We start from the raw sequence: 27,539 nt of genomic DNA on the forward strand, positions 1-27,539 counted from the left end.
CGTGGTCAGCACCAAGGACAGGGGTACCCATAGGCCCTGGGAAGGCAAACCCAAGGACACTGTGAGGCACTGGAAGCACTGGAAAGGGGGACGTGAGACCTGCATGATGCGAGAGATGGACAAGAAGGGCCTGAGAGGCAAGACAGCAACCAAGCTGTCTTTGTGGGCATCCTGCCATGGCTTCTTCCATCTCTATACTGTTTGCTCTCAGCACAGACCCGATGCCCCCAGCAACCTCCCCCTGACCCCTCAACCACAGTGGTAGGCACCACATTTAAAGGTCTAGGACTTGGGAGCTCTCCAGAAAATGGGGCCTGCCACAGTCCCTACCACATGGGGTGGCATGCATTAATAAACGCTGAAGTGCTCAGAGCAGTACTTGGCATATGGTGTGTGTTACATGCGTGTTAGGCAGTATTATTTAACTGCTTTATTCCATTTAGAAGTCAGTTAGACTTCCAAATAGGGGGCCCAAAAGGGTTTATAATCTGGTTTAAAGGACACAAATCCACATTGTGAATACACTGTTACAGAAATTCTTTTCTAATCTAATCCTCTTTATTATAGTTTTAAAAAGAAAATCACTCCTACAAAGGCCTTTGAGTATAAAATGAGGCCAGAAGAGGTTATTTGCATTGCAAAGAAGCAAGAGCAGCTAACTGAACCAAAGACTAGGAACCAACCCACAGGGGCTGGAACCCACGGGGGCTCAGCCTAAAAAGCAGTCTACCCCTGGCGCAGGACCTCTTGGGTCTCTTCCAGATGTGATTCATCTGTGCCAAAGAGCTTCACACTCATGGCTCTGTGGCCCTCACCTCCATCCCCACCTCTGCCCCTGTGAATCTGAAATGTCCCCAGGGTGTGGACCTGGGCTTTTAGCTGTGTGGTGGCCAGATTCTGCCTCTTGCCATGAGCACGGCCACAGATCACAAGCCCTACCGGCCGGCCGCCTGGTGCTTCCAGGAGCCTACCACAGGGGACAGGGGCTAGGGACACCTTTCATGCAGATTTCAGAACAGAAGTCATATGCACGTCTTTAAAATTATGCTAAGGAATACATCAGTAAATGCAGGTGGTTTCACTTGAGGCAAGTAGAATGAATGCAGGCTTAGAAAAGGAGGTATTTTCTCTATGTAACATCAGAAAACAATTTGGTTTCACTCAGCCTGACCACAAAACATCTGCTTATATTAACTCAAACGTTAATATACCTGCATCATGGGTTATAAATGGAAATTTACTGTGCAAATCATATAACACTCTTGCAACCATCTTGGAACACGTAACAACTGTTCCTATGGGTGAAATAATGAATTAAATTGGTATTATTAGGGCTTAATTCACTATTTTACCCCGAGGAAAAATTCCAAAACAGTGATTATGAATTATGACTCCAATTTGCTACAACACTTTCCAATTTAAAACCAATAATGCGCTACTTCTTTCTCTTCACATTCAGGGGTGAGCCCGTCAAGATGTGGGTTAGCCAGACTATAAGCTATGGCACTTAGCTATCAATCCCAATTAAGAGAGAGGTTAGCTGAACATTAAGTAGGCGGCCATCAAAGTTCTGAACATCACATCCTTCTGCCCAATCCACTTGCAGGAACACATTACAAATTAGGGAGGTCTTGCCAGTTCCAATGGCTCCAGTCCCTGATACTGGGACCCTGAAATAACCAGCATCATTGGGCATGGTCAGTAGCATGTTTACAGACAGCGACTCAGGACGGGACAAGGAAGGGGAAGCACAGGGCATCAGCAGTCATTATGCACAGAAAAGCCTAATGACGGGAACCTTTATTCTTCATCTACCTTGGCTAAACCCCGTTCTGGAGATGTGCCGTGACTGCATGTGTGCACGGGGGCCGAGACCGGCTGAGCAGCTCCCGTGGGCCCTGCATGCGGCTGGGAACTCTTCCACACGCTACTGCATTCCCAACAATTCTGTGGGGTGGTGATTCTTGCCACACTCAAGTTCAGTGAGGCTAATTTTCTTGCCCCAAATTACACACACAGTAGGTGATATAAAGAGGATTTGTAACTGACTCTGTCGAGTCCCCGAGCCCATGTACTTTCATCATCTCTCACTGGGATGGGGCATCAGTTGATTACAGACATCGTTGCTGCCAGCCTTCCTCTGGTCCACCCCAGCATGCGTCCAGAGGCTTCTAAAGGTCATGCATTAGCAAAGGTTAACAAACCCCTACTGCTCACCACTACCTACAGGAGAAAGGCAAACTTCTCTGGCAAACAACGGACTCTTATTTATGAAGTGTATAAAAGGGGGAAAAAAAAAGCCTTAAACAGAAGGTAAATTCTGCTTACGTACAAATCATTCAAAAGACAGAGCTATGCATATTTTTTCTCCAGGGAAGAAATGCGGGTACTCTTACATTATTTAGGGGAACATGAAATCAGTATTTTCATTAATAAAATCCTGTACAAACTGAAGAAAAACTGAGATTTTAAGAAACTTCTCCCATCACTTGGCTGTAAGAAGGGAGTATGATCTAACTGTCCTTCACTTTCATTGGCTGGCTCCTCCGCCCCAGCCTGCCCCCCGCGGAGCACCCCCAGGGCCATGTCCTCTGCCTCGCTCCTCTCTCGCCACTATGCACTGCTTCAAACAGCAGCAGCAGGACTTCTCCCACATGCATGCACGTCTCTAGCCTGAGCCTCGAGCCCCACTGCCCACCAGACACTTCCCCTGCATGTCCCAGAGGCGCCTCACACACACAGCTGTCCAAAATGAAATTCGGCAGCCCCTGCCCTGCCCAGCCTGCTCTCCCTTCTGACTACCAGCATCGTTTTCCCAAGTCAGAAAGCTCCAGGCTCCTCTCCCAGTCCAACCCAGTCCACTTCCCCCGCACCTCGCTCATCCCTGCCTCCACGGCCGCGCCCCGACCAACCCCTCGTCACCTCCCGACTAGCTGGAATCCACACTGCAGTCTTTCCCTAGCCACCCTCCACGTTCGAACTTCTGGCTCCCACGTCTGCTGGGCCTGGGGAGCGCAGAGCATCTACTCAAAGTCAGAGGGTGCATCCTGGAACCCGAGAGAACCTGGAGGAAGGCAGGGGCCTGGCAAGCCACTGAAGTTGTTTGACTTAGTCCCTGAACTCAGAATTATTTTTGCCTGTAAAGAACAAAGAGAGCTCTGCTTATTATTCCAAAGCAAATCCCACAGGCTCTGAGGGAACACCCCAAAGCAAGTCCTAGGAAAGTCACGGCTAATAGTACCATCCCTGGAATCAGTTTTGCGCTTCTAAGGTGATGATTTTAAAGAGGAAACCACTTGTCTAGGGGGGTAAATGTTTGTGAAACTGTACTGTGTATAAAATACACATGAAATGCCATTGAGCTCCAGCTGCCACCTGCATGACCCCGTGATGCTGCTGTGAGTGTGGCAGGCACACCTCAGTCCTTTCTGCACACGTGCAGCTGTGACCCAAGAGCCTGCGCACTGCCCAGTGTCTTCCACCCCGTGTGGCAGAGAGAGATGTCCTGCCACTCCGAAGGGGAAAGGCAGAGGCACTTGTGAGTACCTGCTGTGTGCCAGGCACCGTGATGCACGACCCTCCTGGTCAGCTCACTCAGTCATTAGCCCTGCCGTGGGGTGACCGGGCAGCGGGTCACAGCTGCACGTGTGCAGAGAGGACTGAGGTGTGCCTGCCACAATCACAGCAGGTCACCAGGTGACCCCCCCCCCCCAACTGTGGGTCAGTCCTTTATTCAGTCTTGGAGAAGAAACAGGAAGTCTGGAGAACAAGAAGATCCTGAGCCAATGCTCTGCTCCTGGCAGCCGATGTTCAAGAGAGCGGACCCGCGCACCCGGCCACCTTCACGGGGCCCGGCCCACAGACCTGGGCACGTAACCCCACTCAGTGGACCCCGGGAGGATGACTCTTTTTTTTTTTTTTTTTTAAGATTGTATTTATGTGACAGAGAGACAGCCAGCAAGAGAGGGAACACAGCAGGGAAGTGGGAGAGGAAGAAGCAGGCTCCCAGCAGAGGAGCCTGATGTGGGACCTGATCCCGGAACGCCGGGATCACGCCCTGAGCCAAAGACAGACACTTAACGACTGCGCTACCCAGGCGCCCAGGAGGATGACTCTTCTGCCAGGCTGCCCGAGTCAGTTTGCTACACGGCTCCAATACAGGCTACACTCCCTTAGACCACCAGATCCCCCCCCCGGGACTCCCATGAACTCTGATAGGGGAAAGAGTGCAGGGTCTGGAGCCAGGGCTTGGGGCACAGGATGTGGCTTGGCTGCTCTACTGACCCTGTGACCTTGGAGGGCATTAGAGGTTTTGTGCCTTATTTTTTTCAAATATACAGAGGGATGTTCCTACTTCACTGGACTGTTGCAAAGATTAAATAGGACAACATATGTAAAAGGCTTGGCATATAGGGGGTGCTCATGAGTACATAATAACAGTAATAACTTATAGAATGTTCTAGTAATGCTTACTGATGATACTGCCCATAGCTTTTACATTACACTTATCAAAGGCACTCATCATTCGAACACCGTTCTAGGCTCTGGGAATATGGGCACAAAAGAAGACAAGGTCCTGCTCTCATGGCCCTTATATTCTAGTGGAGGGATGAGGGAATAAAGCAGGGTACACGGACAGAGTGGCTGGGGGCCACTGCAGGTTGGGTGGTTGGGAAGGCCTCTCTGAGGACCTAACAGTTGAGACCTGCAAGCTATGAAGACAACAGAAGAGAAAGAAGAGCCTGGCCACACAAACACCTGGACCCCTTTCTCATTTGACAGAGCTTTGGCTCAGAGCTCCACTACCCATCTTCTGGAACAGGAGACTTAGGTCAGAAATCTGGGAAGTGAGGATTAGTCAGCTCTACCACTAACTAACTAGAGGACTTTGGGCAAGACACTGGACTGCTTTTTGCCCACGTTGAAAGGAGATGGTGATGGGCCACCACCCCTGAGCACGACTATTGAGAGCATCATGGAGAAAAAGGGGACCAGCAGAGTTCCGTCCCCCGTCAAGTGCCGCACAAGTCAGGTGCGGCCACTGAAAGCGTGCCATGTGGGGGCCAGGTTAGCTCTGTAGACAGAGGACAGTGTTGCGCCAGGACCAAGCTAGGAAACACCTGCTCCCCGCCCCAGGAAGATGGATTCCATTTGGCTCGGTCACGCCAGCGTCCGGACGAAATAGACACAGACACTGCTGTAAAGGAGCTGGCAGGGGCTCGTGCCAGAGCGATCAGTTTCCTTTTGAAACTCATCCAGAGAGGACGGCCTGCAACTGGCAACTAGACCTTAGCAGCTAAGCTGTTACTCGTCCTTTTTCAGTCATTACTCACGCTTTCTCCACATTAGCATAACACCAGCAACTCAAACAATTGAAAAGCACCACAGCAGTAATTACAAAAGACCCATTTAGTCTAGAGGACTATTTTATTGAAGCTGAAGTCTAATATTAGTAAAATTATTCTAAGGCAATTTCTTCTTTAATTACGCTACTACAATTTTAAAACTTATGAAAAGCATATTAAGGATTAGGAAATCAAGTGCAAAAGTTGTACCTAAAATATTTACTTATAACTTTTAAAACTCGGTATAGCAATCAGGGCAAGGGCATTTAGGATGACCTCCTAACTAACACCAGTTAGCAACACCAGACGGCAGAGAATAGCCTTACCATTTGTATTTCTTCTGGGGATAATTCATCGTCACCTTTGCCATCTCCCCAGGTGCCCAGTTCAGGTTGCGATTCAGCTGGAACCTTTTCTGTTTAAAAAAAAAGAAGAAGAAGAAGAAAAGCAGAAGGCAAAATAATTCATTTTAGAAGAGGCCGGCTTCGGATGCAGGCATGGTGCGCACATGGTGTGGAATGGGGTCTTCCAGCTCTGTCCACATCCGGTGACTGAGGCGCCGCCCCACAGTTCTCCCACCATGCTTAGACACGTGTACATGTGTGTGTGTGGACATGTGTGTGCCCGGGTGTGCAGGGGGAGAAGGCACCTCATGCAGTTTCAGTGCCACGGTGATCTCAGCAATGTTGCAAACCAAAGGGACAATCTTCAAAACCAGTCTTCAAGTGTATTTTGCCTCAAAACACAAACTCACACACTCATGCCCTCCCTCTGCTTTCTAAATACTGCTGAATATATGCGTATTTTCGTAAAAAAAAAAAAAATACAGGAAACGACATTCCACTCCCAAATCCTATTCCTCTCCTAGAAGTCACCATGTCAGCACTTGGCTGTAGCCTCACAGACCTGACCTAGCGTGTTCACATACACACAGCTGGAACTCCCTGCCTGGCGCCACGCCTCAATCCAGAAATTAAATAGAGAGCTGTGTGTGTGGTGCTTCACTTTTAGCATACTGTTCTGAAACCTGCTGTTTAGGACTTCACCGTATCTCGGGAGATCGTCCTACGTCGGTCACACAGCTCTGCTTCGCTCTTTTAAGCCGCGTGACACTGCATTGTAAGGCTGCGCCGTTCTTCCGTAGCTGACCTCCCGGGGAGACCTTCGGTAGTCTGGACTTCTCATCAGTGTCATGGTGCCGTGTGCCAGGCCACCCTGCGAGCACTCTTTGGTGTACTCCAGGACAGACACCTGAGCACGAACTGCTGACTGGAGGTGCGGGAACATTTTAGGGAGCTTTTTGACTGTAATCACACAAACGGGTGATGGACACTTGATGAAGTAAACCAGCGGCTCAGGCTCCTAGGAAGGGCTGTACCACCCAGGACCACGCTAGAGAGGCCGGCCTGCCTGGCTCAACGGGGGTGCGGAGGACACGGGAAATATATGGAAGGCATCTGCCCCTGGTGGACACCATAATGGGGTCTCTCTCTTTTTTTTTTTTTTTAAGATTTTATTTATTTATTTGACAGAGAGAGACAGTGAGAGAGGGAACACAGGCAAGGGGAGTGTGAGAGGGAGAAGCAGGCTTCCCGCCAAGCAGGGAGCCCGATGTGGGGCTCGATCCCAGGACACTGGGATCGTGACCTGAGCCGAAGACAGACGCTTAATGGCTGAGCCACCCAGGCACCCCAAGGTGGGGGGGGGGGGTCTCTCTTTCTAAAGGTGACTTTGCGTCTGGTGTCTCAGTGGGGCCTCTAGGCTTGTCAGGGGCTGCCAAGTACTGCTTCTTTTTCTTTTCTTCCTCAGCCTCAGGAAATTTCCCAGAGCTGATCTCAGCTCCACGAGATGGGGAAAAGTCCAGAGTTTTTGTTTTGAGACTGATAAGGGAAAAGACATATGATAGCACCAATTTAGAGAAAGTTTAGGCAGACCCTGTATACAAGGTATTATCATTCCAGACGCATCATCACAAAACCCTCCATGTCACCTAGAACACTGTGCAAGTTTAAAATAAATGGCTGTTTTTGCTAGAACTATATTTATAAAAGACATTTCTATATAATTTATATATAATAAATATACATGCAAATATAATAAACATATATAACACATATAAAAGAAAGGCTGAAAGTATGTGTAGGAACCAGTGAGCTGTTTCTCAGAGAGGACACCTTCAGGTAGGAGCCTCTGCACTTCTAACTCACCCCACCTCCACCCCTAGAGCCGCTGTTTCCAACATGACCTCATTATGGTATCCACGTCAAGCTTCTACTCTGATGTCAAGGGTAAGAACACCACAATTAGAAACACAGAAACATCAGTGACATCGGCTCCGAGGATAAATGAGCTCTGAGCTGGAACGAACTATCTGCTGAGAGGATGCGCGCTCTACAAGCCGCTCCCCTCGGTAGCCGTCGGGCGCCACCCTGACCTGCTGCCGCAAGGGTCTTCACGCCGTCCTCTGCGCAGCCCACCCGCAGCCCAGCGCCAGGACCCATGCCCAGGCCCCTCTGCCTGGCCGGGCCCCACCCGCCTTGCCCACTGGAGTCTCCACACCCCTGCTCTTTCCATGCGCCGTCCTGCCTACGTCCCATTCCACTCCGTGCTTTGTGACCTCTGCGTATTTACACACACTGTTCCCTCTGCCTAAGATAGTTTCCATTTTAGGTCCAGACTCATTTCTCCAGGCACTTCCTCCTGAAGTCCCCTCTGAGTGAACTCTGTTTTTCCCACCTGTGCCCTTTCTTAGGGCACTACTCACTTTCTCAGGGGCTGGCATCTTGTCCTGCCCATCAATTGTGAGCTCCCTGAGGGCAGGAGCCATGGCTCATTCAAGAAGTGTAGCAAGTATTCACTAAAACCAGGCCCATCTTAATGCTAAGGGACACCAGTGTAAGGACACAAACTGTAGATGGGTACATGAAGGGACGCCTGGATGGCTCAGTCAGCTGAGTGTCTGACTCTGATTGCAGCTCAAATCATGATCTCAGGGTCATGAGATCAAGCGCCCGTTGGGCTCCGCACTAGGTGGGCAGTCTGCTTCAGATTCTCTCTCTCTGCTCCTCCCCTATGCCCAGGTAGTTCGCTCTAAAATAAATAAAATCTTAAAAAACAAAAACCAACAGGTCCATGCAGACCTCATGCTGGCATAGCCAGAATATGGAAGAAGGCGGCCTAAACATCGACGAGGACAGAAGGGCTGCATGACGACAGAGCTGACTAAGTGCAGACTGGTGGCTTTTTTAAAAATCAGGAGCGTGGCAGGCTCTGCCTAGAACTATACCACCCAGCCCTCTCCTGAACTATGTTTTGTCTAAGTTACAGCTCACGTTTCTAAAAGAGAAATGACAGCCTGAACAGCTAAGCTGAAGGTTTCCACATAGCCCAGGCTTAAGGAGTCCTTCTGCAAACTGCAGACACACTTAGCGCAATGCCCACAGGCAGGTGTAATCCCGTAGGGGGAGCAGCTGGGGCTGGGGGACCGAGACTGACCTGCCAGCATCAAGGTCAGGATGGACGAAATGTCAAAGGCCCCCACACGACAGGGCAGAAGCACAGAGGTGGGCGCACACAGGCCTGGGGCTCCGCGTGGCCTATCCCCACGACTCCCAAGTGTCTCCAGCCCTGAGGCCCTCCCTGGGCTCTAGGCTCACTCCGACCACCGGCTCACCGTCTCCACCCGAAAATCCATCAGGTGTCCCAGCCCTAGCATGTGGACACGAGCATTCTGGTGCTGCCCCCGCCGCTCCCCCCAGCCTTGCTGCCAGACTCCTCTCCTCCTGCCCTCCTCCTCGCAGTCCGCCGGGCTGCTCAAGCCCCAAGCCTGGGTGCTCCGTCCCTCTGTCCCTCACATCTCCCGTCCCACCTACGAGCTCATCTGCAGCTCCAAGCTACGGCTGGAGTTGGAGCGCTTCTCTCTCTCGAAGAAGCCTCCACCTCCACCACTGTCTGACGGGCGACGCTGTCACCTGGCGCCCGGACTGCCGCAGATCCCGAGGCCACTGCGGCCACTTCTTCCTCACTCGGCTCCGCTCCACGCAGCAAAGAGGCTTAGACTGTGCACCAGACCTGCCACTCTCAGCCTGAAAACCTCCAGGGGCTTCTGGCCACACGCAGAATCAAAGGCAAACCTTGACCATGGCCTGTAAGGCCTGTACACGCAGGCCTCGGGCTCCATCCGCCTGTCCCTGTGCCGTCCTCACTACCGCCTCCGCCTGTGAGCTCACATGCGCGTTTCCACGTGCCAAGCTCATTTTCCCCCACACCTCTCCGCGGCTGGGTCCTCTGCCTGGAGAACTCGCACCCGAATGAAGGTTCTGATTCGCCACATCCCTTGTTGTACTGCACTTCCCTTTATCGCGCTTCGCAGACACTGCATTCTGTCAAAGTGATGCTTTGTGGCAACCCTGGGTCAAGCAAGTCTACTGGCGCCATTTTCCCAACAGCGTTTGCTCACTTCATGTCTGTATGTCGGTCAATTTGGGGTATACTGCCATTTTAATAACATTAATTTTTCTCATCCACCAACTTGGGATGCTTTTTCCATTTATTTGGGTCATCTCTAATTTCTTTCAACAATATTTTATAATTTTCAAAACGTAAGTTTTACACTTTGGTTGAACTTATTCCCCACATACTTTATTCTTTTTGGTGCTATAAGGGAGTTGTTGCTTTTTAAGTTTCATTTTTGGATTATTCACAGCCATATACAAACTAACGGAAGATGGGTGGTTTGTGGAACAGCGACTGCACACGCCAGCCACTGCTAGGCCCTTCATATGCTAGCTCATGTGACAGTCTCAGCAAACCACGGCCACATGATGCCACAAGAAAGTGCAGGCTCAGACTCTGTGTAACTTGTCCAGGGTCACAGCTCAGGACAGAGGCCAGGCTGAGAAACCAGGTTAGTCTGACTCCGAAATCGCTTCTGTGACTCCATGCTGCAGCCTTGTTTCTTGCCTTCCCTTACAGACCCACAAACAGGAACAAAGGTGGGATACACAATGGTAAGAGCTTTCTTTTGGGGAAAAAACAACAAAATGAAGTACTTAAAAGTCTGTTCTACACGCAGGAATGTGTACAGACAGGAAATTGTGTACATTTTTCATATTCAGATTTCACTAGTCTTTGGGATCCCATGTAAGTAAGGAAGAGAGGACTACATAACGAGCATCGCCAAATGACTGAAGGAGAGGGAGGTCTGAGGAGTTGGGGGGACAGTGAGGCTGAGCCGGTGGAAGCAGGCAGGCGTCAGGGTGCAGGGGAAAAGGCAGGAGACGATGGCCACAGGGGATCTCAGAGACATCCCAGGACCAAGATGGGGGTGGGGGAGTGTCTCAAGATGCAAAGATACCAGACAGCAAAGGCAACACCAATGACAACTTCCCGCCCTCCTCCCCATCCCTCTAAAAGGTAGGTATCATTACCCCCATTTTAAAAATGGAGGAACTGGTGCTCAGAAGTGCCAGGTGGTGCTAGAGCTGGGACTGTGGCGGCCTCAGAAGAGACACTCTTCCTACCATCCTGTCTCCTATGCGGGGGACAGGAGCTAAACTGGAGAGTTCACCCTTAACATCTGGCACGCTGGCTGAGTCTGGCGAGAACCTCGTGATTATAAAACAACAAATACGGACTTTAAAATGAAAATATAAACTGTGAGGAAGAGGGTTCTTTCACTCCTACGATGTACCTCCCATTGCCCAGAGGCATCCTCCTTTCACATCAGGAAACACTCCCACAGCAACTAACAGCCGTCAATGCTCCCGATCACCCTCTTCCCTCCTTTCGTGGTTTTCAGTGATGTACTGTTTCGAAGATTTATTGAGCACCCTCTATATGTCAGGCGCTGTTCTGGGTGCCAATGTTAGAGCAGTGAACAAACACAGAAATTCCTGTCCTCACGGAACCTACACTTTAGTAGGAGAGACAGATCGTCAAGAACATACACGAGTAAAACAAACAGAAGGATGGTGGCATGTCAGGGAGAAGGATAAAGCAGGGAAGACAGGAAGTGCTGGGAGGCCTCAGGCCTTCATGCTTTCTTTACTCACCCTCACTTGGGGAGGGGGGTGGATCCCAGCCTGTCTCAAGGGATCGATGCTGCCTACAGACCCTGCCCCCTGACCTCCAGACTCATAAACCCAACTCCCTACTCAACAACTCTGCCAGGCATCTCAAAATTAACATGCCTGACACCGGGTTCCTGAGCAAACCAATCTCCCGCATTGCAGTGAAGGACAGCAAACTTCTCCCTTGTCAAAACCACCACGATCTTCCTTGAGCCCTCCTTCCTGCCTGTCCCACATACAGGAAGCAAATGTTGTGGCTCTACTTTAAAACCTATCCAGAATTCCAGCACCTTCCCCCCACCCCTCTACAACCATGAGTATGCTCTACCATTATCTTGTTTCTGGGTGACTCTAGCAACCTCTTCATGTCCCTATTTCTCTTCTTCAATAGAGCCACCGCAGGGGCCCTGCTCCGACACAGATGGGTGTAACAGTGCTCCGTGCAGACCTCCCGCACATCTGCTTTCCCCGGCCTGTGACGCTCTTGCCCCAGAGAGACACAGGCTTCACTCCTCACTGCCCTTGGGTCTCTACTGAAATAGCAAGCTCTCCGACCTCTCAGACAGGCCTGATCTCTCCTACGACCAGGACCCTCTATTGCAGAGCGCATACAATGACTGTATACTACGCCGGTGCGATTATTCCATTAACATCTGTTTCCTGCTGGCCTGTAAGCGGAGGGGTCGTATTTTCTACTCACTACTGTCCCCAGCACAGTGCCTAGCACGGCAACACTCCGTGTGGGCTCAGGGCTGAGCAAGGGCAGACAGCTCTTCACCAGAGATCTACCCTCTCAGCTGGGCCCCAAGAATCCGTACTGGCTTCTCCCCACTCTCATCAGCCCTACAGTATTTCTTGAATGAATGAGGGATTGAATGAGTATGCTGTGTCTGGCATGAGTAAATTTAGACATGATATCCTATATGTTGTCTTTGAAAAGCTGGGCCTTGTTAGCTCATGAGTGATGCTGGGGTTTCCTTCATTAGGGACCACTGGAGATGGGAGGTATGCAAGGCCTCCGGCCTAGCGGGTCAAGGCAGCCGCCAGAGAGGACAGGCTCAGGCTCTATAAAGAGTGATCCGGGTGCTGCCCCTTTCTTGGTTTTGACTCTGGACGGGTTATATAATTTCTTCAAACCTCGATTTCCTCACACATAAAATGATGACAGCACCACCTCAAAAGATCCAATGAGACTCGATCTGTTGACGGCCCAGCATGAGCCCAGCACAGTGGAGGGCTCACTAGGTGCTGGTCTCCCCAGTGACACTATTTCCAACCACAGAAGTGGCCCCTGAAATTTTTCAGGTGCTCATTCCCACACTGCATTCTGAATTCCCCCTCTTGTACGATGCAGGGAGTAAATCAGATGGAAAGGCAGCAGAGCTCGGCACATATATCCTGAGTCTACCACTTACGAGTTTTTAAGTTTCCCAGTCTCTCACAAGGCTCATCTCAAAAACAGGTCCACAAAACCCATCCCAGAGGGCTGCTCTAAGAATGGTGGTGGTATCTGTAAAGATTCAGGGCAGTGCCTGGCATCCGGGAGATGCACAGGAAATGCCAACCACTGTAATAACACAGACGAGGGGACTGAGCAAGACACCCAGCCCCCAGGGCCTCAGCGCACCAACATCCTGGGATTCGTGCAAAGCAAAAATCCCACCCCTGCTATACTTGAGACACAGCAGACTAGGCATGCATTGTCTACACGGGGTGGCCACACAGGGTCAGTGCTAAGAGGATGCTGAGATTACGGGACAGGGCACCAGGTGGGGGCAGGGGAGGCAGTGCCCCACCTTTCCTGACACTGGAGGGCAAGATTCCTTGAGCAGAGAGATCTTACATTCCTCCCGGTTCTGAGCCTCCAGCTCCCACCCTGGTGGTGCACCGCAACTCGGGCCCTTTCCCTGGACACTGCCAGTTCCCGGGTGACTGGAGGAATCCTCCTGCCCTGCCCCAACAGGCATCAACTCCAACTGGGACAGAAGAAGAGGCTGCCCCTTCTGTGTTTCCTTTGCTTTATGCAAGTACACACACCACAAGATATCTAGGACTGTGTTCCTTTTTCCGCTCTGTATTCCTGCCAACACGTAAGGAAGAGATGCAAGGCAGGACTCTGGTTTCAATTCATACCTGGATGTTCTTCGGTGACAGGCTTTTCTTCAGAGTCTTCTGAAGGATTCCGTGAAACTTTCTCAGAAGACGTGGATTCTCTTGTCTTTGTACTTGGCTCTGGTTCCAGCTTAGATCTAAATAAATAATGAGCAATCATATCATTTGCTGACACAACAAGGTTCTGTTCTGACCACAGAGGGAGTCACGTGACCCCTGCACACGTGTTCTGTGCCCTCCGTCGGAGAGCAGGGTGGCTAAGCAGCAGCCACACCAGCGCACCTGTAGCGGGGCACTTACTACAAGGGACCAGGGTCACTGCCTGCAGGGGGAGGACTGGGCACCCCCACCAAAGCTCACGGGGGGAAGAACACAGGCCGTAGGTGCTGAAGGAAAGGACGCACAAACCTGGCCCACATACGGACACCGCGCTCAACGTGTGTGGTGAAGGCTGACTGATCCACAAACCCAGGACACTGGCTGCTTCACACCAGTGCGAAAGTGTTGCTAAATACGCACACACACACACACACACACACGCGCGCGCGCGCGCCTACACATCACGTAGTATATGTAAGGAGTATCTTGAATAGGTTAACTATAAAAACATAAGCGCCTTGTCTCAGGAACCAAGGCCTCTGCACTTGGCGTCTGCCTCCGGGCTCCTCCTACGCCTGTACTGTTTTACCACTTTCAGGGCAGGGCTCGACCTCACCTACTCCTAGAGGCCTACCCTGACTCTCGGATCTCAAGCACACTCCACATGGCACACCGTGCCACAGCCCTAGTCTTCTTCACAGGCAGTCACCAGCATCCAGGATGACCCCCCCTAGTTCACTTGTTTATTGCCTGCCTCGCTCCGCCGGAGGCCACGCTCTCAGAGCAGGGTCCTGGGCTGTCGGCCACAGTTGCTGAGCAGCCCTGGGTCCCCGATGAGTGCCTGGCATTCAGTGTTTAATAAATACAGGTTGAATGAATGGATACCTTATAACAGCCAGTCATTAGCTAGGAGGAGAAAATACTTGTTGATTATGAAACAAGCCTTGGACTAGCTTTCCTAGAATCCACACAGCACTGCAAAAATTAAGGATAGACTGCTAAAAAGATCCATGATGAATTCCATGTTACTAGCCAGAAAGACTACACATAAAAGGAACAATGTAAATACATATACGGATGATTTTGTTAATGCCAGCTAACATTTCCTGGGGGCTTATTATGTATTGGGCATTTTTCTAAGCACGCTATATGGATAAATGTGTTTAATGCCCTACATCCCTGTAAGGTAGGTAATGATACTAACAAGCTTCTTACAGAGGAGGAAACTGAAGTATATGGAAGCGAGGAAACTCGCCGGGTCAAACACTTAGTACCTGGCTGGGCTGGGGTGTGACTTCAGGAACCTGCCTCAGAGGCACGCTCTTAACAGCTGCTCCATGAAGCATAGAGTCCACTCACCATGTTCCATGAAAAGGGGCTTCTGGTCAAATGAATCTGAGAAAACGGAGTCAAAGCTAGATGGGTATTTTAGTCTACAACTTTTTAGAGCCTTTAATAATGCTAAAATACATTTTGAATTTCCAAAAGGGATGTCTTTTCCAAATAACCTGACCGCAGAGACCATTTTCACGGGGCTTCTGGAAAAGACCAGTGCGCTAAGAAAGGCTGTTTAGGAAACGCTCTTCTACAACATTCCTAAAAGAATTTTCAAAAGTAACTATAACATCAACCTTCCTAAACATCCAGTGACGACGGCTGAGGACGTCTAGAGCTTAGTCCCTTGAAACAGCAATAATGATTTACCATCCATCAGTGTTTCTGGGGCCAGAAATTTGGGAGTGGCTTGGCAGGGCGGGGCAAGTTCTGACTCCAGGTCCTTCCTAAGGGTCCCAGCCAGATGCCCGCTGGGGCTGCATCACCCAAAGGCTTGCCACAGGCAGGAGGCTTCCCTTCCAAGGAGGCTCCTTCCCATGGTTGCCAAGCAGGTGATGGCCAGGAGCCTCGTTCCCTGTCAGGGGTCCATGGGAGTGTCACTGTCTCCCCAGGGCAAGCATTCTCTGAGACTATGGCAGACGCATCAGTGCCTTTTATAACAGCCCAGAAGTCACACACTGTCATTTCTGCCCTCCTCCACGGCCCCGGCAGTTACAATGGTCCCCTCAGGCTCAAGGGGAGGGGACACAGACCTCACATCTCCCTCCCAATGGAGCAGTGACAAAACTGATTTTAATAAGACCACGTGGGATGGGATATGTTTGGATGCAGCCATCTTTGGAAAATACACCTGCTACTCGAAGGATCACAAATACACACAGATATAGTTTTAAATATATTGATCACAGCACTACTTGTAATAACAGTGACTTAAATTTTCATCAAAAAGGTTGACAGTGAGAAGACTGAGGGAAAGAGAAAACCCCATTTGCAATAGCCAAAGCAAAAGATAAAAAACTAACAACGACAACAAATACCACAGCATAAATTTAACAAGAAAAGCCCAAACCCATGTGTGAAAGACTGAAAGATTTTCCTGAAAGATACAAATATATCCTATAACAAATGGAAAGAGATACCATGTTCTTAGATGGGAAGAAGAAATATCATAAAGAGGTCAGTTCTCGTGGAATTTAAGAAACGAAACAGATGAACATGGAGGGAGGAAGAGAGAGAGAGGTAAACCATAAAGCAGACTCTTAACAATAGAGAACACCCTGAGGGCTGCTGGAGGGGAGGTGGGAGGGGGACGGGCTAAATGGGTGATGGGGATTGAGGAGGGCACTTGTTGAGACCAGACTGGGTGTTGTATGGAAGTGATCACTCAATTCTACTCTGGAAAGTCCAGGAGAAACCTAGCCGCAAGCTTCCAGCTGTCTTCTCCCAGGGAAACAGGACAGACAGCACCTAACTCTCCCAGCAAGGAGAACGTGTGCGCATACAGAGTGCTGTCAACCCGGGAAGCTCCCTGGGGCCTTGGCATCCAGTGTTTTCACTGGGAGTCAGCCCAGGAGCATGGAGCACCCAAGGAGCTAAACATACTCAGTCTCCAGTTCCTCCAGAGGTCAAATTCAAATAGTTTGGTCCAAGGCCCCGTCATAAATCACACTGTTAGCATAAACTCTCTGGTGTGACGGTCCAAGGCTCCAGGTATACAAAAACAAAACACACTCTTATCAGCCAAGAGCTCGGAGGTTATCTTCCAAGAACTGACCCAGAGCCAGTTTCTTCATAATGTGCACAGTTGGGACACCCTAATCCTGCGGCTGAGTGAACCTTCTCCTGCACACCATCTAGTCCGAGTTTGCTGAAGGTTTTTATCATGAAGGCTTTATAATTTCTTGAGAAAGAAATTCTCTTGAGAAAGAAGTAACATTTTGCCAGGCACAGAAGGGCAGGAAGGGTATGGTAGGCCCAGGGAAGCTAGGAATGGGGCCACTGGGTCACAGGGTGGTCCCTGCACTCCGGAGAATTATTTGGTTATTTTAATAAAGAATTATTTTATATTTCCACAAGCCATGGATCAGAGTTCCAGTTGTGGCGCATCTGTCCCCCAACATGTCATTTTTATTTTAGCCATTCTAATAAATATGAGATGGTATCTTGTCGTTTATTTGTTTTGTCGTGAAACAATCACATGCAGAAAGATCTTACGTAAGTCCAAAGAACCCCTTCTCCCGAACCATCAGAGAGTAAGTTGCTAAGCTGATCCCCTTTCACCACTGAGTATTTCAGGATTCCCTGAAAACAAGAGCATTCTCTGATACAATCATCAAAATCAGCAATTTCACGTCACTACACAACTTCCAGCCTTTCCCTGGACCCCATTCTATTTTGCCTAGCTGTCAGTGATTCCCTAACAAAGGTCCAGTTCAGACTCACTCACGGCATCTGGTTGTCACTTGTCTTCAGGCTCCTTTGGTTTAAACAGCTCCACAGTCTCGCCCTGAGTTTCATGACCTTGATACATGATGATGTGCCAGTTATCGTAGAAGACATCCCCGAATTTGAGTGTGCCTGACCTTCCTCACAGCTGGATTCAGGTTACACATCTTTGGCATAAAAAAGTGATATTCTACTTATGTTCTTCTCAGTGCATCCCATCAGGTTGTCCGTGATTGCACTTTGATCACTCGCTGAGGTGGTGGCTGCCAGGCTTCCCCACTGCAAAGTTACTCTAAGTTACAGGGAAGGGAGTGCTTTGATACTATGTGATTATCAATTTCAAATCTTCAATGTACTCACTAACCCATTCCTACCTAGATGGACTCATGATGTCCTATTTTATTCAGTGGGTTATCATCTGCTACTATCTTTTATTTAATGCTCAAACTGTCTCTTATTTGGCCAGTGAAAACCCCTTCATACTGACTTGTGTCCTCCTCCCATGTTCCCATCATCCTCTGAGCCCTTCCTTACTGTCTGCTGTGACAAAATGCTCCAGGTTCATGTTCTACTTTCCCGCCCCAGCCCCAGACTTAGCCGTTTCCACAAGGAGCCCTGGTTCCTGGAAGCTGAACTGGCTACGTGGAAGCCAAGATCTGAGTGTTAAGCAGGCTTGTCACTACTGGGGTGTCCCTGCTTCCAGGCCCATTTGCATACCCACACATACATACTCATTTACAACCATATTTATTTCTATTTCCACCTATGCAAACTGCAAGCCAGGAGTTCACACGGGTCCTTTCCTTTCAACCCAACACCGCAGGGTTCATTCTGCCTTCTTCCCTTCCGCTTTCCCGACTATGTGAAACCTGGCTTCCACCATCCTTGTATATTTCCTTATTTGACCAATCCCCCTACATAACCAACCTGTCGTCTCCACTGCCACTCTTCCCCCCACAGGAGTGCACCCCTCTCCTTACTCAGGCTGTGACCTGCCCTAGGAAACGGTGGCTCCTGCACTCACCCACCCTGCTCTGCCCCAGGCCATGGCTGCAGGACTCAACTGTTGAGGAAGAAGGGCTTAATTGACTTTTGAATAAAGGGTTCCTGTAATGTCTGTAATCTTGTGTCGAGAGTATGCTAATGTACCAGTTTTCAATTTAAAATGAATAAAAGACTGCAATGCAGTAGACAGACAAAGTCAAGAGCTTTTTTTTTTAAGTGATAAAAACAGATCTCATTATACACAGAATGTCTATTGCGATCCACAGGGAAATTACAAATTAACTAGTTGAAGGCACTTTGAAAAAAGCAATTTTTAAAAAGTCATCAGAAAGATCAGTTTATGCCCCATGATTTATTTAAATTGATTTCTCTAACTGAAGGCTGAGCATTTCATAGCCATAATCAACACAGTTTCCACCTGGGCAACATCTGTTTCCAGGTCCCTTATTTGAAAACCTTGGGATTCTATTTAAAATTTAAGAAGAATAGAAAGAAACAGAACGAGGGAGGGAATCAGACTTTTCAGTTATGAAACAAGAAAATATGTAATAGAAATTCTTCACCTTATACAAAAGTTAAGAGAAAAGTGATTATTAATATTCCAGGGTTAAGTATGGCTCTTACACTTCTTTTCTGCTCCCAATCAAGGCTCTTGGTAGAAAGAAGATATTTTTGGTACAGAATATCATAGTACCATCATTTCAAAAGCGGCTTTCAGACTCAGGTGTCTGCTCTGGCACAGGCACTGTGCACTCCCACAGAGCTGGAAATGCCTCGCACCACCGTGAGCAAGCCATCCGCACACCCACATGGATATCTACTGGACATCAAGCCCCCGCTGCACCAACTGTGGTCCACAGGCCGGTACCAGACTACAAACGGTTTGTCACTGGTCTGCTACAGGAGAAGTGCAAAAACCAAGAGCAAGCACGTAGAGAGGTTTATGGCAATCTGACTGCCACACAGTCAGAAACACACCTGCTGAGCAGGGTACATAGACAGATCAGCTGAACGCCGGGGGCGGGTCACCTGCAGCGTGGGCTGGGAACCTGACCTGCGCAGTGGGGTCCGCACCTGTCCACGATGGACTGCAAACAACACACAACAAAAAAGCGGTCCCTCACCTCAGAAAGCCTGTTGTGAGCCAAGGGTCAGCACACTTTTTCTGTAAAGGACCAGATGGTAACTATTTTAGGCTTTGTAGAACATACATGATCTCCATCTTGTATTCTTTTTTCCTTTTTTGTTTTACAAACCTTTAAAAACGTAACAACCATGTTCAGCTCGAGGGCTGCACGAAAACGAGCAAAGGCTAGACTTGGCCCACAGGCCATGACGTGCTGATGCCCTGTTCCAGAGAGTGAGTATGACCAAATCACGGATGGGGAGACAGGGAGAGGCTGGGAAGAGGGCACAAGCTTTCAGCTCAAGGATGAATAAGATCTGAGGATCTCATGTAGAACATGGTGACTACGGTGGATAATACCGTACTGTACAACTGAAACTGGCTGAGAGAGTAGAACTTAAACAATCTCACCCAAAAAAAGAAGAAAAAAAGACAAATATGTGAGGTGACGGGCGTGCTCCTGAACGAGACGAGCAGGAGACGTTCCACAGCGTGCCCGTATCTCAGATCACCACAGTGCACACGGTCAGGGTCTTACGGTGTCACGTCACTTATACCTCGGGAAATCTGAAGGTTGCAAAAGGGACAAATTCACATCGCATCGCATCACTTCGTGTCTTCCTTCGTCTTTGTCGTCCTCCTCCCTATCCCCCCCATCACTGGCAAAATTTATTGAGCTCTTACTACGTGCAGGGTCCTGGGTTAGGGGCTGGATTTTAAGAGGTAAAAGGCACAAGGCTGCACTCGCCAAGCTTCCAATCTGGTTGGGACTAGATAATAACACGAGCACCCTCGGCAAGGATCAAGTCAGTATGCGGAGTATGTGTCGCAAGAACGCCAGTGCCTTTTTTCAAAAAGGGGGAGGAAAAATGGAATGTAGTGAAATTTTGATCTTTTGTACCAGCTTAAGGGAGTAAATAATAAATTTACGGTCATGCACCCAGCCATGGGATTAGGCAGTATTTCCTGAAGTGCGTCTGCCCGTGATTCAAGAGAGAAGGCTCCACAGTGAGCAGGGCTTAGGAAAATGTAATCACGGCACGTGGCAACGTACAGACCTGAAGAACTCTGTACACTCAGTGTTCCTCAGGCTTGTTTGACCACGGAAACTGTTTTTAGAGTAACACTTACTTAGGTCACCAGGATCTCCTCTGACACCTTAGGAAGTTCTCGCTTACGCTATCTTTCACTAGAATTAACAGTAGGATCTGCTGATATTCTGGAAATTAACTTCGAGCTCCATGGGGAAACACAGAAGGTGCCTCGGCCTCCTTCCGTAATGTTTCATATCAGCCAATGTGAGAAGGAACCACCATCTTTCAGACAGTAAGTTTGATCCTGCTCAAATCTCCCTTGAGACGGGAGAAAAGAGCCAAAAGTTCCCACTCTAAGAACACCCTTGTACTAGTTAAAGTGATGTGTTCAAATCTGAGCCCAAACCAGCAAACTTTAAAGCCAGGTCACCATGGGTAAATGACTCACCCTGGATAAGAAAGAAATAGCACTTTAAAGAGACAGGCCTAATATTTTAAGTTCAATCTGTTCCGGGACTCCTATCTAGTCTATTGTGGCCCCCCAGACAATCCTCTGAACTCGCAGAAAAGAATATCAGAGGTCTGTTCTGATTTCTAGATAGCCACCTTAAACCTCTTCCCCAAGAAAAAGCCAATCATATAGAACCTGATTACTTTGTGAAAAGGGGAAATGTTTGATTAATTCAAATAGCTTTTAGAGTGTATTCCCGGGAGGGCATGTGATAGCTCGGTTACAACTAAAATATTAGTGCTTCAAGGTGGTTAGGAGGATAATGGGCATATTTCAAACCCTTTTGGGATGACAAGGCCACTTGTGCCAATGCTGCGTCTAATAGTGGCCCACAACCTTCCCAACTTACAAGCTCTCACGTGTAGACCTGAGGAGCCAGGCATGAGTGACTACGCTGCATTCCTTCCTTCATTCAAGAACCATTAACTGAGCACCTACTTTGTGGCAGGCTCTGATCAAGGAGCTGGCATCACAGAGATGGAAGACACAGTGTCCCTGCCTTCAAAGGACTCACCGTCTCAGAGCAGGAGAAAGAAGAGACATGAGACCGCAGTAAAAGTTCTCCCCAGCCCTCACGTCCAGCAGAAGACAACTGGCAGCAAGTGCCACTGTCAACTCAGAGAGGACAGCTGCTAGGGGAACGGGAGAAAATGTCACACTTAACAACGGCGCTACCCTTCTAAGAAAACAGAGAGAATGGCAGAAAGATCAGCCGAGACTGCTTCTGGCTTAATGAGCAAAACATTTCACCCATTTTGGAATAAGCACCCTTTGCTATGAGAGATCAGCGTGTTATCACGACCCTGTATGAAAATAAATACCAGCAGAGAGTATCTTTTTTCCTATACTACGAAAGATTTAAAATGAACAATCAGACGGTTCCTTCACTAACAAATACGCTTTACTTCTGCCAAGAACAAAAGCAGCATGACACTAGCAACCCTGCCATAAAACAGGAGCATTTGGGTTTCTCGAATCTAGTTTATGAGAATGATTTTTCTCAATAACTATCACCAATCAAAACAAAATAGTACAAAAACAACCCACAAATCCAACTTGACAATAAACCTCTGAGAGTCAGCTTATCTCCAGGCAAGCAGTCATTCACTCACTCAACAGCCCTCGGTGAGTGGCGTCCCCAGACCAGGACAGCATCGTGCTGCATGAGGGACTCGGGAGGTCCAACAGCAGCTCTCCAGGAGCGTATGTGTTACACCGTCCATGACAGTGTGCAGAGAACCCACACAGAAAGGAGCCACCAGCACGGCCCGCGGGGCCGGGAAGTCTTTACAGAGCAAGCAACATCTTAATTGGGGCTGGAAGGATAAACAGGAGTTTGCTTGCCAGAGGAATGGGGGGGAGAAGGACAGAAAGTATAAGGATACGTGAAGGGCATTCTGGACAGAGAAATCAGCAAGGATTAAGGCATGAGCGTTCCAAGAACAAGGCCTCTTTAGAACACAAAGTCACATATGGTCAGGGCAGAGATCCACAGGGACCGAGTAAGAAGCAAAGGCTGCCATCTGATCATTGCAGGCCTTGAATGCCATGCTATGAAGTTGAGCTTTTGTAAGACACGGGAAGCGAGGGAGTGGTAAAATTATATGTATGTTTTAGGCAGTCGTCTTCTGGGACAAGGTGAGGAAAGAACTAGGAGGAGGCTGGACTATATTGTGTGGGTCACAGAGTTACTTCCCTCAAGGTCTTTTGCTCAAAGTAATTGGCACAGGTCAGCTATGCAGCAGGAGACAAGCCTATACTTGACTGTTGAAATGAGAACAACTCCCATCTGACTGATCTTAATTTGTCAAAACCTCTGCTGACAACTGGGAAGTGAGGAGGCAGCAGCAAAGCCTCTTCCCACTTTTACCTGGGGTACCTGCTAAGTCTCAGGAGTCAGGGTCCACTTGGGTGAGGAAGCAGCAACAGGTACCTCTCCTGCTGATGGGGGCAGGGGGCCAAGGGACTGCCACCCTGTGTGGATGGTAAGTCACTGGTGGCCAGGCCCACCCTTCTCCTCCAGGACGGCTCTGGGCACCCCTCCACCGGCACTCCTCCCCAAGCCGGGGTTGCTTTCTTCCTCTGTCAGCACTTTCCCAGACCCTCCTCTTTCCGCATCCAACACAAAGCCCATTGGTTTGAGAAGTCTGCCAAGTTACCCTGGCACTCAAACCTTGGTTCAGCCGTAACTCAGATTCTCCGGGCCTCCATGTCCTCAATAAAACCAGATACTAGTATTTATTATTAGCAGAGTAGTTGTGAGGCTCAAATGGAATTAACACACTGGCAAACACAGGGCGAATGCTCAATCGTAGATACCAGCCGAAATCAACATATGTTAACACTCAGAGCAAGCGCTTTACCTACCCCAGTGCATTTGTTCTCACGACCCAATAAGGGAGGTATTCTGAATTTTTCCATTTTACAAGGCAGGAAACAAAGGTGTAGAGAAGTCAAGCAATCTTCCCAGTCACACAGCTTGTAAGTGGCAGAGGCAGGCCTGGAACGCTGGCTGTCTGGCTATAGGGTGTGAGCGCCGAGGCGTGATGCCATGCTCCTCCACAGCTCCATTCTGCCCCCACCCCGCCCCCAGCCGGGGCCTAACTTGCTAACAGGCTAATTGCGACGTATCCTGATTAAGCTGGCTAATTTCTCATGTTTCTATAGCAACCCAGCCTGACTCTAAGCTCCTTGAGGGCAGAGACTTTATCTCTTACTCTCTCTGCCTATCCTCATCGCCTTGTTGTAATAAATAGTAATTATTTGCTAACAGATGACTTGACTCATCTACTTACTACCCCCCACAGATATTTCTATTTGCTGGCATTACAGTTTCAACCCTGTCTCACCAGTGCACACAAGAGTTAACACAGCAGGCCTGAGACTGCCCTCCTGAACAAGGCCCATGTGCAGGCTTGGCCCTGGGCTGGTGTCTGGGAATTGGGACTGTGGGAGGGTTCCCATAACCCTAATTGCTGAACTGTTGCACAGACAGTGTGGTTTATGCAGAAACACCTGCCTTCCTGCCGCAAGTCTGGAATTTGGGCATGTGCCAACTAGGAGGTGCCTCTGTGACCAGCTCCCAGTGAAATCCCTGGCCAGTGAGTTTCCACTGGGCATTTCACACAATTGTCACAGGTCACACCCTGTGTGACTCCACTGCGGGGGACCCTTGGAAGCCCACTCCCGGTTTCCTCTGCACGTCACCCATTTCCCTTTGCCGCTTGCTCTGCACCCTCTCACTCTAATAGATCTCAGGCGCGAGTTCCGCAGGTCCCCCCAGCGCACCACCTAACCTGGGGCTGGTGCTGGGGGTTCGACACAATCAGAATTAAGACAATTTGTCCCCAAGTAGTATGTACTGTTACCTTCTGAAAGAATGTCCTAAAATCTTTCCAAGGCCAGTTTAGAAGGGGTCAAGAGTTGAAGCCTGGACCTAGCACTCCCTGCTTATTTTAAGAAGCCTATCTCAGGCTGGCTGAGCAGCGGCAAGGGAAGCAGCTTTGAGTCCCTGTGCTCTAGAAGCTGGCGTGCACTCCTACGGGGAGGACAGACGGGGAACAGACACGTGCCACGGGAGATACTGAAGTCTGGCTCCGCTGCTTCCTGGCTGTGTGGCCTTGTGCAAGTCCTTTAACGTCCTCAGCTGCAAAAGGGGGTTGACAACAGCACATGGCATTGAGTGCTCTGTTAGAAGGGAGGTGCATGCTGCAGATGACCTGAGGAACACCTGACAGGGGAGCACTGGCTGCTGTGCTCCAGCTCTTGCCTCAGAAAAATACTTTGAGAGACAGCAAGGAAAGGCACTGGGGGCAAAGAGAAAGAGGTAAGATGGCAAAAACTGTGCCAACCACACGGGGTTCTTAACACAAGATGAGCTTGAGCATGAATTCTGAACCAACAAAGAGCCTGGGCTCAAAGCACAGCTCTGCCACCTCCTGGCTATGGGACCTTGGGTGAGTTAGCCAGCTTCGCGAGCGGCAGCCTCCCCATCTGGAAAATGAGGATAAGAACGGTACGTGCCCCACAAGGTGGCTGTGCGCTAATAACGAGTCTAGTACAGAGCCTGGCACAGCAGTCGGGGCTCTGTAAGTACTAGCTATTGCATTTTGTGAAGAAATCCAAGCGCTGTACGTTGCAAAGCATAAGGACTCTACAAACATTAGTTGCTATCATTACTATGATTAATTAAGGAACCCCAGCAGAGACAATACTTACAGTCTTTTCTTATCCACCACTCGTTTAACTCGGATGGCTCTCTGTTCTGAGTAAAGTTTACAAACTCCTGTTGTAGGGAAAACACCAGAACAGAGACCATTTAAAACCGCTTCACAGGCAAAGGTGTCATTAAGTATAAGGAGACACTACAGTCTTCAGCTAGCAAAGCTAAATTTTGCATCACGTCTATGGTGAAATGTCACTTTTGACCTTTAAGATAAAATGAAATACTTTTTAAGTAATCTTCGATGAAATCCAGAACCACGCCCCTGTGCTCCTTCACTTGCTGGGAGTGTATCTCCTTGTGAGCTGGAATAGAAAAGGACAGCAGTCAGGTCTCTGTGCTCGATTACATGGGGGAACAATTCATCGGCTTCCTCAGAACAGTTTCTTTATGGAAAGTATTTGTAAAAATACAGCGATAAAACAAGTCTCTGTCAAGTAACATTACATTTTTTAAAGAGGAAGATTTATTGGGCTTCGCAAGAGTAAAAGATTAAACCTGTAGAAAAACTACAGTCAAAGAATTTACGGTTTATTATAGCATGCAGGGATCGTACAGGAGGCGCCCCACTACTTGAGAGCTGACCCCGTTTGTCTTAACAGCGTCCGATGCTCAAGCTGACCTTCAAGTAACATGTATTTGAACCAAACTCAAGCCGCACACTACCCTGCCTGTCTGGGCTGTTTTTCAGCTTGGAATGCTCTGTCTTTGCCCTTCAGCCACTCCCATTCCGAGGGCCCCTTAGACATGGAGTCACACCTTCCTTCTCAAGGAAACCTTCCTCGACTCTCCTAGCCATAAGGATGCCTGGCTTCTGCAAACTATCACATCTGCTTCAGGTCCGTGCCATTCACTTTGGTAGGACAGCTCCCATCTTCTGAGAGGCTGAGTGCCTACCACATGCGGGCACTCTGATGGTACTGACACACACGACTGTGCGTGCGGAAGGCGATCTGGAGGCCTAGTTTCCACACAGAGAAACCAGCGAGGTTCAGAGTCAGTAAGAAGCCCAAGGTCACATGGTTTGGTACTTAATTGCTGGTTTTACTCATAATCATGTACTTCTAGGTTATTTCAATGACTGTTTAAGCCCTTACGGGTAGGGGACACGAATCATGTTTTTACTATTGCGCTGCTTAACCCAAGATTCACGTGAGGGATTCTGCGGATCCTGAGACTGTACACAAAATTCTGTGGGTATGGGTGTGTCTCTGGCAAGAACGTCTATAGCTTTCCTCAGACTCCGAGTGGCCCATCAGGGCAGTGACGGAAGCTTCCTAACACAAGCCGATGTCAAGCATTCAGCAGCATCTGGTCGCTCTGAGCTCTGTGCTGTTTAATGGAACCTGGATCTGCCTAAGCACATCACGAAAGGGTCAAGGAAGATCCATGGCTGGGGAAGCTGTCTCACGGCCCCAGTGAGAATGAGACATCAGTGAAGACGACGTGCTACTAACAACCCTGGTGCCGGCCATGGCGCTAAGCATGCGCTGAACTCAACTGAATTCCCCTAACAGCCCTAAGAGATACACCCTATAACTGTCTCCACTTTACAGCCAAAGAAACTGAGGCCCACGGCAATTGAGTGACTTGCCCCAAGCTGTATGGGTAGAACGCGGGTGGAGCTGAGGAGGGCACCAGAGTAGAGAGCTGAGAGCGCCCTCTTCTGTCCCTGTCCACACGCCGTTGACCACTGACCCCCTAAGTGCCACACAGAGCACAGGCGTGTGCACAATCTGTCTGCTTGTGCCCTTAGGAAATGTCTGGTTGTGCGTGGAGAGGTCCTTCTCACCTCCCTCCTCCCACCGTTTAATTTGAATCACAGCCTTTTTGTTACTTTTCACAGCTGATCAAGAAAAGAAGAATTTTAAAGTTTTGAAGCCTAAATCTGAATAGCAACACAAGAGAGAACTTGAGCTGGGCACGTCCTATGAATCCTGTCTGAGGCTTTGCAGAGTCAGGGCGGGCTGGCCACGTCTCTCAGAGCACCTCACCTTGAGTTCTCAGCTGCTGAATTGCTTCCGAGCAGGTCCTCATGAACGTCTGAGCATCCTGGTCTATCTGGTCCCGCTCTGTGTCTGTCATCCTTCCATATTCAGACATGGCGTAGCTAAAAAAAAAATAAAAAAAAAAAAGGTGGGACGGGGGACGAAATCTTAAAGCAGCAGCAAACGACCACAATGTTGTCTGGATGGCATGTGAAGGGAAGAGAAAGCTTTCCTATTGACGCGACA

General features: G+C 49.1%; 1 protein-coding gene across 2 annotated transcripts in view; it reads right to left on the reverse strand.

Annotated features, from left to right (window-relative positions):
* STX18 (syntaxin 18) overlaps positions 1 to 27,539 on the reverse strand; it is a 116,289-nt gene that overhangs the window by 7,817 nt on the left and 80,933 nt on the right. For both annotated transcript variants that reach the window (XM_008685754.2, XM_008685755.2), the window contains 5 exons: positions 27,300 to 27,415; positions 25,533 to 25,610; positions 25,302 to 25,368; positions 13,550 to 13,665; positions 5,672 to 5,760 (listed from right to left, as the gene is read on the reverse strand). In XM_008685754.2, coding sequence (XP_008683976.2) covers positions 5,672 to 5,760; positions 13,550 to 13,665; positions 25,302 to 25,368; positions 25,533 to 25,610; positions 27,300 to 27,415 — 466 coding nt within the window. The remainder of the gene's footprint in view (positions 1 to 5,671; positions 5,761 to 13,549; positions 13,666 to 25,301; positions 25,369 to 25,532; positions 25,611 to 27,299; positions 27,416 to 27,539) is intronic.

This window comes from Ursus maritimus, unplaced genomic scaffold, assembly GCF_017311325.1.
Source record: "Ursus maritimus isolate PB19 unplaced genomic scaffold, ASM1731132v1 scaffold_8, whole genome shotgun sequence".
In the NCBI taxonomy this organism is placed as follows: Eukaryota; Metazoa; Chordata; class Mammalia; order Carnivora; family Ursidae; genus Ursus; species Ursus maritimus.